The following is a 12,057-nucleotide window of genomic DNA, read 5'->3' as shown; positions in this document are numbered from 1 at the left end:
TTGCCACGTAAGGCCATATATTCATAGGTTCTGGAGATTAGGACATGAACTCCTTTCATTAATCTGCGGACCACAGCCACTTTAGATATTATTTGTGATACACATGACTATTTTTCCATTTATACTGCTTTATAATGCCAAATAAAGCTGGAAACAGAAAAGTAAAAACTCTACTGTGATACACCCTTTCTCCACCCCAAACAGCCACCACCCTCCCACCAAATAAATTTATGTATGTAAAAGTACAACATACGTCATACGCGTGAGTGTAGAGCTGAGCTTTCACATTTGAAGGCAAACTTGCAGTTTCTGCCAGGTTAAAGATGAAGAACGGTGTTTTCATCCTGGGAGTGGGAGGGTGTTCATGTCAATTTTACATTCAAAGCTAAATCTGCCAGACTTTTCCATTGATTAGGAACATACAAAACCATTTATTGTATTCTTTTCACTTCTCTCGTATTAATGGTTTACTCTGAACCAACGGTAATCCTCCCCCACCACCCCAAGACACTGCACTCACACCTAGTGCCAAATCTTAGAAAAAAGCTTATGTTCATCATCCCTACTGTACATCACCTTCCCTCCAGATGTACACTTCATTATGCAAGAGCGGCTAGGAGGCGGAGACTTGCTGAGTTCGTCAGCATATCCCTGAAGGTACCCATCGCGACAGTTCATGCCATGTGTGACCACTTCTTCAAAGATGCCTGGACTCTTTGACCACATGAACTCATCCAAATTGTAGTCAGCACACCAATTAAATCAATACCTACCTGAATAATGACCTGCTTTCTTCTTTTATGTGATTTCTCCCCCAGCTTTCCCGCATTCAATCACAGTGAGGAATTGTGGAGACATTCAGTGTATCTTTGATTAGTTCTTCAAAGCGACTATTTGTTCCTATAACTGGGCTGATAACTTGCAATATGCAATTTGCTGACTTTTTCAAAAACACTACTGCAAAAACTGTATCTTTTTTGTAATTGTTGTTTTGTCAAGAACCATTTCTTAGCAATTTTTTTTTTTAAGATTTTTTTAATGTGGACCACTTTCAAAGTCTTTATTGCATCTGTCACAACGTTGCCCCTGCTTTACGCTTTGGCCCTTTGGCCGCAAGGCATGCGGGATCCCAGCTCCCCAACCAGGGATCGAACCCGCACCCCCCGCACCAGAAGGCAAAGCCCCAGCCACTGGACCACCAGGGAAGTCCCTGTTGACAATTTTTTAAAAAAACCTCTTTAAATGTATGTAAGCCCTTTACACCCTAACTCAATTCTTGGTGCAAAGCACAGTCCCTGGCCCAGAGTGGGCATCAACGCATTTTTACTGGAGGAAGCACTTCATACTTGGTACCCCTGTCTGCATCACTTAAGACTTTTACATTAATATTTAGGCCAAAGTCTGTTAGTGTTAGATGTTTTGAGTATTTTAAAAGAATGACAGGAACCCAGAGAGTCAAGAGTGTCACCATGAAGTGTTTGTTCCACACAGGAACAACAGGAAAGTACAGTATCTATGAAGAGTCAGATCTCTTTGAACATGTCTGTCTGTTCCACTAGACTGAGCTCCGTGAGAGTAGGAACTGTGTCATATTCATATGTGTAGCTTCCATGCCTAGCACAGTGCCTGGTCTCTAGGAAGTTTTCAATAAGTGCTTAAATAATTAACTAGCACATTACACATGGAGACAGGGTTGTAATTATCAACTTCTCCTCAATCAATTACACTCACTTTGGTTTAGTTGAGATAGGAGAGCATAGGAATTAGGAATGTTCCAGAGTCAGACAGATGTGAGTTTTGGACTCTACTGGTAGAACTATGTGGCCTTGGACAAGTAACCTCTCTACCTCCGGTTCGTTCTTCTGTAAAACGGGGATAATAATAACTTCTTCACAGGTTATCGTGAGGATGAAATGAGATTATGCACGGGTAATGATTAGTACAATGCCTCAAACAAAATAATTGCTCATAAGTATTATTTTTATGATCCCCACGCACCACTACTCCCCAGGTGAAAAGCGCCAGAGGCTCTTCTGCTGCATTACAAACAGACTGCAAACACACACGTGTACATTATTCACCTGGCTTGCCACATCTCTTCATTGGCCACAGATTCCCAGGAAGATGGAGCAAACCTGCAGTTACAAGAAAACGGTAACATGTTTCTGCTAGCTACCTTTATCGCTGTGGACATGTAATTCTTGTTTTATAACCTTACAGGGCAAATAAAATAGGCTGCATCCTGAAGTACTGATAGAGACCAAAATAACAAACTTATTCTCCTAGAAAAATTTGATCATTAGGAATTTGAGGTTTGGGTAAATGTATTCTTATTCTGCTTAACGAGCCCCAGTGCCTCATGGGGGCAAACTAAAGATTAGTGGGAAGAGGCTGGAGGCATCTGGGGAGCCAGCTGTTCCTAAGAACTGTCAGGTGGGCGATGGGGCAAGGGTGAGGCCTGGGTCACTCTATGGACACAGCTAAGAGCCACTGAGCTGTAAAGAGAGGGGACTCCCGGCTTGGATAAATCATTGCTGGAGCTAGGATGCTGCTCCAAAAACACTGGCTGAACCATTTGCTGATTTTTTTTCACTTAATTAAAATTTCTTTTATTATGTATCTATTTTGCCAGCATGGAGATAATGAGTGATGCCATGTACCTGTACTGTTGTTAGCTGTCTGGAGAACAGGTGATTTTCTAACTTTTCCTCACAATGGTCACAGAGTACTTTTTTTTGGCCGCACCGTGCAGCTTGTGGGATCTTAGTTCTCTGACCAGGGATTGAACCTGGGCCACGGCAGTGAAAGCGCGGAGTCCTAACCACTTGACTGCCAGGGAATTCCCGTCACAGAGTACTCTGAGGTAGAACTACTTATCCAGCTCTCGCTGGTGCACAGCAATGTGGTCTATTTGCTCATATTGACTCAAAAAACTTTGGTACCATTTGTTCATAGGATCTTGACTGTTGTTCTTAAATTATAAGCAATAATTATCTAATCTTTGAATAATTCATAATTTAAAAAACAGGCAATGGAGACACCTATCTTCAGATGGTGACTCATCTTCCATATGGGAGAGAGTCAAGTCTAGGTAGAAATGCTTCCAGGAAGACTAATCATGCCCAAAACGACAGACCAAGGCTGATGACAAACAACTGAAGAAAAAGTTACTCAAATCCCAGGCTTCCCTACAGAGAAGTGATCTGCCATTCTTGAAGGAAAAAAAATATGAGTTTATGCAGGTGGAAACTATCACGGGCAACAGGGTGAGTGCCTTTTAAAGCTCTGTTGCAGTTAATAAATCTCTTCCACTTTTAGGCTCTAAGCTACAGGATGGTGGACCGTGTAGCATTACAACAGCTGGAGGTGGACGGTGGCACACGTTTAACTACTGTGGTGCCCAATCAACCACCACCGCCCTTCCTCCATCTCCAAGCCTGAGGACAAGAAACGTATGTTCTCTTCCTCTATTACAATACTCTGTGGGCAGCAAATAACAATATTAACTAGTAATAAAAAACCACAAAATACATCAAATAATTAAAAGGCATCTCAAAATTTAGTAAGTTGTTTAGGCACACAAAATGGCTATACACTGATGAAAACCATAACTGCTCTCCATACCTTCCATAGTCTTCAGTCCAGTTATAGATGTTTCTCGTAAGTTTAATCCACTCCTCAGGGTTGAATACAATCTCCGAAGAAACTAATTTGTCACAAGAACCCCATGGCCAAAGTGAATAGTTCTTTTTCCACGTTGGGTCGCCTTCATGAATTCCTATGCAAACAAATGTTTCTTTTCTATTGAAAACAGAAAAATATGCATTTTTAACTTAAAGTTCTAAATGTTAAAGTATAACTCGTGAAGGGTCATTTCTGACTCTTTAAACCTTGGTTACCAATAAACCATTTGTGAACACTCTGGTTTATTTAAATCTCTCCCAAATAGATTGTTTTAAATTTACATTGAGGGACTTCCCTGGTGGTGCAGTGGTTGGGAATCCACCTGCCAATGTAGGGAACACAGGTTCGATCCCTAGTCCGGGAATATCCCACATGCCGTGGAGCAACTAAGCCACCACTACTGAGCCTGCGATCTAGAGCCCGTGAGCCATAACTACTGAGCTCGCATGCCACAACTACTGAAGCCCGCGCGCCTAGAGCCCGTGCTCCACCACAAGAGAAGCCGCCGCAATGAGAAGCCCGCGCATCGCAACGAAGAGTAGCCCCCGCTCGCCGCAACTAGAGAAAGCCCGTGCACAGCAACAAAGACCCAATGCAGCCAAAAATAAATAAATAAATTTACATTGATATTAGTGTAAAAAATGCTGTTTGGGAGGTTGAGGCGAAGCACACAGACATAAATGATAAAACTACCGTTTGTGACACTGTAGGAAATCACTTGGGGATAAGCACTGTTACAAGGAACGCTTCTGTGGTTCTGTCTCATGTGTAAATATACATATTATTTGATACCTTTAAAATTTTGTAGGTGGAAATATGTCTTCATAGTAGTAGCAGTAGTAGTAGTAGTACTACTACTACTAATCTCTCCTTCCTCAAATTTCCATTGCATTTTATTTTTAATCTCTTTTAACATTATTTTATTGAACTTGTTATCTTCATTTATAAATCTTTCTGAGAAGCCCAGAAGCATCCTGAGGATAGGCTCTCTATCTCTGAATTAATTCGAAATCCCACAGCACGATGCATAGCTAATACAGAATATTTGCTGAATAAAATTAATTAGATTTGACTAACTATTAGCATCTTCAAATCCTGCAAAAATTCGTAACAGAAATGGTTTAAATAAGCTTGGCTCAAAAACATTATAATTGACTGGTTCTATTCCAATTTTTGGTGTATACCTTAACAGCTATTACCAAGTAGAAAAAAAAAGGAGCATATTAGGAGCAATTACTTGAAAGTAAAAACTTCATGAACTTTGAAACAAGACACTTCTGGCTTAGATTTTGGATTTTTTCCACCATGTATTACCTCTATGATTTTGGGGAAATCACTTAATTACCTGTGTCTGGTCTCCTCATCAATGAAATTGGTATGAACTATCTTTCACAGCTGTTTAAGATTAAATGAGATATCTGACATAAAGTAAAACATAACAGAGTTCTGGTTCTAGGGAAGATGTAGTCATCGTATTCTATTCTGTCTCTCTCACTGCACACAACTATAATTTCTGAACAGAAGACCTAGAACAACTATCTGAAGACTCTGAAAAGTAAATGGTAGAAAGAGGATTGAAGGAAGAAAGCAGAATTCTTAAGTTCCACCAAATCCGCAGTGAGTTTATCCCTTTTCCCCTTCCAGGATTACCTGGCCTGGACTCAAAGGAAGCCTGAAACCCAAAAGCACATACCAAGTAAGGACAGAAAGAACTCCAAGAAAAGCCCGGCCGCCTCCCTTTTTCCTAGTCCAAAGGGCAGGAAAAGGAACTTGTACGGACTGGGGAGAGCAGAGGAAATCCCCAGGATGTTTTCCCTTCTTTCCTTCCCTGGGCACCGGGCAATACTGTGCCAGCAGCAGCACAGTTACAGCAGTGGCAGCTGGGCAGGTCCCTATAGCTCTGAGGAAGGGGAACACTTCTCACTAATCAGAGGAGCTGTGGTTCCAAAGGTTGGGAGCAAATTCCTATTACTCCTCGACTGGGTGAACTTGAAGACAGATCAAGAGAAATTATACAATTTAAACAAAGAGAAAAAATATTGAGAAAAATGTACAGAGTTTAGGCACCTGTGGGACAATATCAAAAGGTCTAACATTGGTGTCATCAGAATCCCAGAAGGAGAAGAGAAAGAAGGTGGGGCAGAAAAACTACTTAAAGAAATAATGTCAGGAAGCTTCCAAATTTTGTGAAAGACATAATCTTTCAGATTCGAGATACTCAGTAAATCCCAAGGAGGTTAAACTCAAAGAAAGTCATGCCCAGATACATCATAATCAAACTGCTGAAAACTAAAGACAAATAAAAAATCTTGAAAGCAGCCAGAGAAAAACAACACATTTCACACAAGGGAAACAATGATTTGAATAACTGCAGATTTCTCATCAGAAACCATGCATGTCAAAAGGATATAAAATAACATTGTTAAAGTGGTGGGGAAAGAAAAGAACTATCAAGCCAGAATTCCATATCCAGAAATATCCTTCAAAAATGAAGGTGAGGGCTTCCCTGGTGGCGCAGTGGTTGAGAGTCCGCCTGCCGATGCAGGGGACACGGGTTCGTGCCCCGGTCTGGGAAGATCCCACATGCCACGGAGCGGCTAGGCCCGTGAGCCATGGCCGCTGAGCCTGCGCGTCCGGAGCCTGTCCTCCGCAACGGGAGAGGCCACGACAGTGAGAGGCCCGCGTAACGCATAAAAAAAAAAAAAAAAAATGAAGGTGAAATAAAGACATTTTCAGATACAGGAAAACTAAGAGAATTCACTGCTAACAGTCTTGCTCTAAAAGAAATGCTAAAGGACTAATTTCAGATGAAGAGAAATGATACAAGAGGGCAGCCTGGAATATGAGGATTGAAGGAAGAGCAACAGATCTGGTAAATATGTGGACAAATATTTTAGATTATCTTTTCTCTTAGATTTCAAAATATATGTATGAGGGCTGAAAACAAAAATTATCACATGTCTAATATATTTGACAACTCAATCAAAAGTGGGGAGGTTAAAGGAACTTATATGCCACTAAGGTTTCTACAGTTCACTTGAAGTAGTAAGTAGATTGTAAAAAGTTAAGTATGGGGCTTCCCTGGTGGCGCAGTGGTTGAGAGTCCGCCTGCCGATGCAGGGGACACGGGTTCGTGCCCCGGTCTGGGAAGATCCCACATGCCGCGGAGCGGCTGGGCCCGTGAGCCATGGCCGCTGAGCCTGCGCGTCCGGAGCCTGTCCTCCGCAACGGGAGAGGCCACAACAGTGAGAGGCCCGCGTAACGCATAAAAAAAAAAAAAAAAAAAAAAAAAAAAAGTTAAGTATGTCTGTGTACTGTAATTCCAAGAGCAACCACTGAAAAAATTTACCAAGAGACATAGTAAAAATAATTTAACATGGAATACTAGAAAAAAATCAAAGTATCCCAAACAAAGGAGGAAGGGAAACAGTGGAATGAAAAACAGAGAAACAAACAGAAAACAAATAGTAAAATGATAGATGTACATCTAAAACATATCAATATTTACATTAAATGCAAATGATCTGAATACACAATGAAAACATAGACATTGTCAGAATGGATAATAAAACAAGAGCCAAATATGTACTGTCTACAAGAAACCCACTTTAAACGTGACATAGGTGGTTAAAAGCAAAAGGATAAAAAGAGAAATACCATGAAAACACTAATCAAATTAAAACCAACCAAAAACCCAGAAGGATGTTTTTGTAAGTATAGAAAAAGGTGCAAATGCAATTCAACGAAGAAAGAATAATGTTTTCAACAAATGATATTCATATGCAAAAAAAGACCTCTGTTCTAGGCAATACCCTTGCAAAGTTAACTCAAAAGGGGCCATTGATCTGAAATGTAAAGCATAAAACTATAAAACGCTTAGAAGAAAACATGAGAGAATCTTTGTGACCTGGTATTAGGCAGAGTTCTTAGATATGAGATCAAAAAGTATGATCTATAAAATAAAAAAATGATAGCTGGATTTCATCAAAATAAAGAAACTTTTATTTGCAAAAGACACTTTGAAGAGAACAAAAAGACTGGGAGAAAATATTTATGAATCACGTATTTGACAAAGGATTTGAATCTAGAATATACACAGAACTCTCACAACTCAATAGTAAAAAAAACAAACAATCCAGTAATCCCACTCCTAGGTATGAAAACATATTTACACACAAACGTGTACATGAACGTTTATAGCAGCTCTATTCACAAATGCCCCAAACTAGAAACAACCCAAATGTCCTTCTGCAGGTGGATGGATAAACTGTAGTACATCCATACAATGGAATACTACTCAGTAACGAAAAGGAATAAACTATTGATATACAACAATAACTTGTATGGATCTCTAAGGCATTATGCTAAGTGAAATATGCTGATGTCAAAAAGTCACATACTTTATGAGTCCATTTATATGACATTCTGGAAAAGTTAAAACTATAGGAACAGAGAATAGATCAGTGGTTGTGAGAGTTAGGGCTTCGGGGACAGTATGATGACACAGGACAGCGAAAGGGAGTTTCTGGGGTCATGGATGTGTCCTGTATCCTAATTGTTCCTACCCACTTGGCAAATTCTTACTTAGCCTTTAAGTTTCCAACATTTTATCCATACCACTATTATCATGCTTGCCAGCTGATACTATAACTTATCAGTTTCATGTTTAAGGTACCACTTGACACCTCTCTGAAAGACTGTGACAGCAGGGATCACACCCATGCATCTGCAGCTAGTATAGGTCTTGGGACATTTTGAATACCCAATATTTATTAAATAAATACTGCATGAATGCCCCTGGGAAGAATTAATTGCTTCCTCATCCATGCTCCCAGAACACTTGGCTTATACTGTCAATTAAATCATCTATTTAGTAAACACACATTGAACATTTACTGTGTCTCACACTTTACAAGGCTTTGTTAGTATAGAGCTTACGCCATCATATTATGGCCAATTGTATTCATATCTGTGTATAGATACAACTAGATTGTAGTCTTACTTAAATCTGGAACTGTCTCACTTTATTGCCTAATACAAACTGGTACATAGTACGCTCAATTGATGTTTATAAGGTTGAATTAAATAAAATTCACCAAAAAATGCTGATTTGGAGATGTTAATTGTTAACATTTTATTCCACAATAGAACAATTAAATATTACTCTCACAGCACATTTATACCTATCACCTTCATATTACTTCATGAGCCAGAGTAAACTTCAGGCTCTGAACACCAGAAGTACCACATCATTAGGTTCTTGGTAAGGGATAGTTTAACTTTTACAAAGAATTTCTGAAGTCCCCTTTATAAGAGAATAGAAATTATGAAATAAGTTTTCTTCTTCACGCTCTGGACAATCCCAAGCATTTCATGGACAGGAAAAATGTTCAACACTCTACCACTGAAGGAGTTATTTATTCTTGACCTTAACTATGAATAATTTTATGTTCTCAAGTATAGAATTCACAATTCTCATATGTTATCTCAGCCAACATAACTGTAGGTGTTTTTCTTATTTATAAAAATGGCTTATCCTTTAGAAAAAAATCCTTAAGCTATTTTTATATAGTGATTATTCCTGGAAAACATTTGCATTAAACTTAAAAGGGGGCCATGGTGTTGATCAGGGGGAAACTATAATTGCTTGCGATCTACCTGCAATGATTTCAAGTAGGCAGGCACATCTCCAATTTCTCTGAATTGTACTAAGATCTTATTTGCTATTCTTGCTAATCTGTCTTTATTTTTCTTTTACCCAGAACAATAACATTTATTTCTGCCTGGCCTCATTTATGCACAGATATTCAATTTAATTACAGAGATAATCTCACCGGTGACAGGGAAATAGGTGTAGAAAATTGGTCTTTTGGATGAAGCACAGCTGCTACATAAACAATTTTAGAAAAGCTTAAGATTTTAGAAAAGCTATTATATGAAAAGAGTGCTTACAGTTTATTTACTTCAAGAAAATGATAAAGATTAAATGTGACCATTCCACTAGGTAATATTCCTTCCACAGGATTCCACCGGTTCCCAGGAAATTTGACGCCTGGTAAATGCTTTGCCATCTTGGGTAAATACCACTCATAAGTCATCATCTGCCAGAAAGATAAAATATGGTATCATGCTTTTAATATGTTTCTTTAAAAAGAATCGAGTTTATCAAGGACAATGAAAAGGTTCTAAAATGTGGAGGTACTCATTAAATATAAACATAATTGAAAAGTACATACAAATGCAACTGAGGTATGTGGCACTGACTCTTCTTCTAATGCCTTAGACCTTAGGTTTCATGCCTTCAATTATAACTATCAGCCACCAATAAAAGCAGCACCTAGTTTCACTTACCTCCATGCATTTGCCAGACTACCCAGAATGACCTCCTGCTCTCATGCCTAGAGAGTGTACTGAGCTTTCGGAACCAGCTTAAACACCAGTGCCTCTCAGATGCCCTCCCCAGGTCCCATGCTCTTATAGCACTTTGTACCTACCTCAGTTAGCTCTTAGCCTATTCCTCACTAGACTGCAAGCTCCTACATGAAAAGGGCTGTTTTCATCTCACTGCCTCTGCGCCTATCACATTGCCTGGCACAGAATACTTCCCAAACTATGTTTGCTGGACCTGAAATGTCTTTCTGATGGCCAGACTAGACAACCTAGGCAAAATACAGAGACGTGTCATTACTCTGTTCTTTCATTCATTCAAAAAACAAGTATTGCTCACCTATAATGAAGAAGATATCAATCCCTGCCCTTGAGAAGCTCAATTATATGATAACCTAGGCCTCAAAATTAAAAACCCTTTGGCTAAATTATCTGAATTTATTAGTAGCTCCAAATTAATTACATAGTCTTTTGATTAAAATAAATCATTATATCAAAAATTTTTTCTTAATTCTATACTTAATATATACTTCATTCTATACTTTCATATGTACAGATTTCTTTTTTTAAAGAAAAGACTCCTATTTACACCTTCAAAGCTTCATTAAGTTTGGATATCATCGTTTGAGCAATTATGCTTATGTTTTACTTGTCTATACAAGTCATTTAACTAGAAGTGACAAATTAGTTTTAATCTAAGTGTACACTGTAAATACTCAAAAAATACTTATTGAATTAGAGTTTATTACCCAACAGTTTCAGTTCTTGGGTATAGTAACATTAACTACCCACTGTGTGCTATGGCCTTACTCTTTCTAATTTAATTCTCATAATAACCTTATTATGTGAGAATAATTAAGTTATATCAGACACTGTTGATTGCCCACTCAACAGCCAATCCTTTCCAACTAACACAATCCTGGTTTTAATCAGGTAGTTCTAGTCATTCTCCTTTGCTAGTGAGTAGTTTAGGAGTGGTCAAGTGACCCAATACTGGTTAGTGGGGCCCAAGTAGAGGTCTGCTGGGGGCATCTGGGGTACATGTTACTCCCAATACAGAGAGAGAGAGAGAAAGAGAGAGACCCCAGGAGAAGCACTTTGCATGTGATGTTTGGAACCAGGCATCCATCAGTTCAAGAGACCTGCAGAAAAGCTGCCCCAGAACACTGTCATCATGGAACTGCTTGTATTATCAATCCTAAAGCCTCCTCTCTCCAGACTACTTGTCTTATGAGATTAAAATCTCCATAGTTTAAGATACTCTTTAGTCAGGGATTTTGTTCCTTACATTCAGAAGCATCCTAACTTACTTATCTAATGATCATTTCCATTTTATAGATAAGGAAACAGAAGCTCTGAGAGGAAAAATCAATAGACCCAAGTCACACATCCAAGGAAGTGAGAGGATGAGGACTTGAATTTGGGTCTAATTAACTTTGAAATCCAAGCTTCTCAATCATAGTAGCTGTCATCCCAAATAGTATTTAAAATCACATTATGATACCATATTTTCAACAAATGATCTAGCTTTGGTCAGGTGCTAGACTGAAGATCAAATTAATCATTTGTGTACATAAGTGCAAACTCCTTCTAAAAATATGTGTAATTTTCAAATTTCCCTATATTTTCAAATCTGTTTATAGTGTTCTCAAAAAATTTTAATTATTCATTAATTGAATGAAATTTATTAAGTAAGTATTGTGCCTAATAGTTTGCTCAAACTAAATGTATTTTTTCAAGGTTAAGAATTTCTGTTTTCCTGACAACCGTTCTAAAAACACCAGAGAAAGATTTGTTCCCTTTAACTATTTATGGCTTAAACAATAAACCCTATAGTTTACATATATTTTTTTCAGTTCAAGAAGATTGTTTTAATAGGCCTTGAAATTTTCACAAGTCCTCTCCAAAAATACTTTTGTCTTAAGATCAACAAAATTTACAAATAAATTCTATAGCAGAATTGTGGTTAATAATTTCTATTTTGCA

General features: G+C 38.5%; 1 protein-coding gene across 3 annotated transcripts in view; it reads right to left on the bottom strand.

The window, feature by feature from the left end:
- The window catches only part of TMEM260 (transmembrane protein 260), a 61,002-nt gene that overhangs the window by 6,413 nt on the left and 42,532 nt on the right, over positions 1-12,057 (bottom strand). For all 3 annotated transcript variants that reach the window (XM_032622171.1, XM_032622173.1, XM_032622172.1), the window contains 4 exons: positions 9,637-9,785; positions 3,625-3,801; positions 2,082-2,135; positions 254-344 (listed from right to left, as the gene is read on the bottom strand). In XM_032622171.1, the coding sequence (XP_032478062.1) occupies positions 254-344; positions 2,082-2,135; positions 3,625-3,801; positions 9,637-9,785 (471 nt within the window). The remainder of the gene's footprint in view (positions 1-253; positions 345-2,081; positions 2,136-3,624; positions 3,802-9,636; positions 9,786-12,057) is intronic.

Source organism: Phocoena sinus, chromosome 2 (genome assembly GCF_008692025.1).
Source record: "Phocoena sinus isolate mPhoSin1 chromosome 2, mPhoSin1.pri, whole genome shotgun sequence".
Classification (NCBI taxonomy): domain Eukaryota; kingdom Metazoa; phylum Chordata; class Mammalia; order Artiodactyla; family Phocoenidae; genus Phocoena; species Phocoena sinus.
The sequence above is the reverse complement of the archived record's forward strand: the minus strand, read 5'-3'. Positions and strand labels throughout refer to the sequence as shown.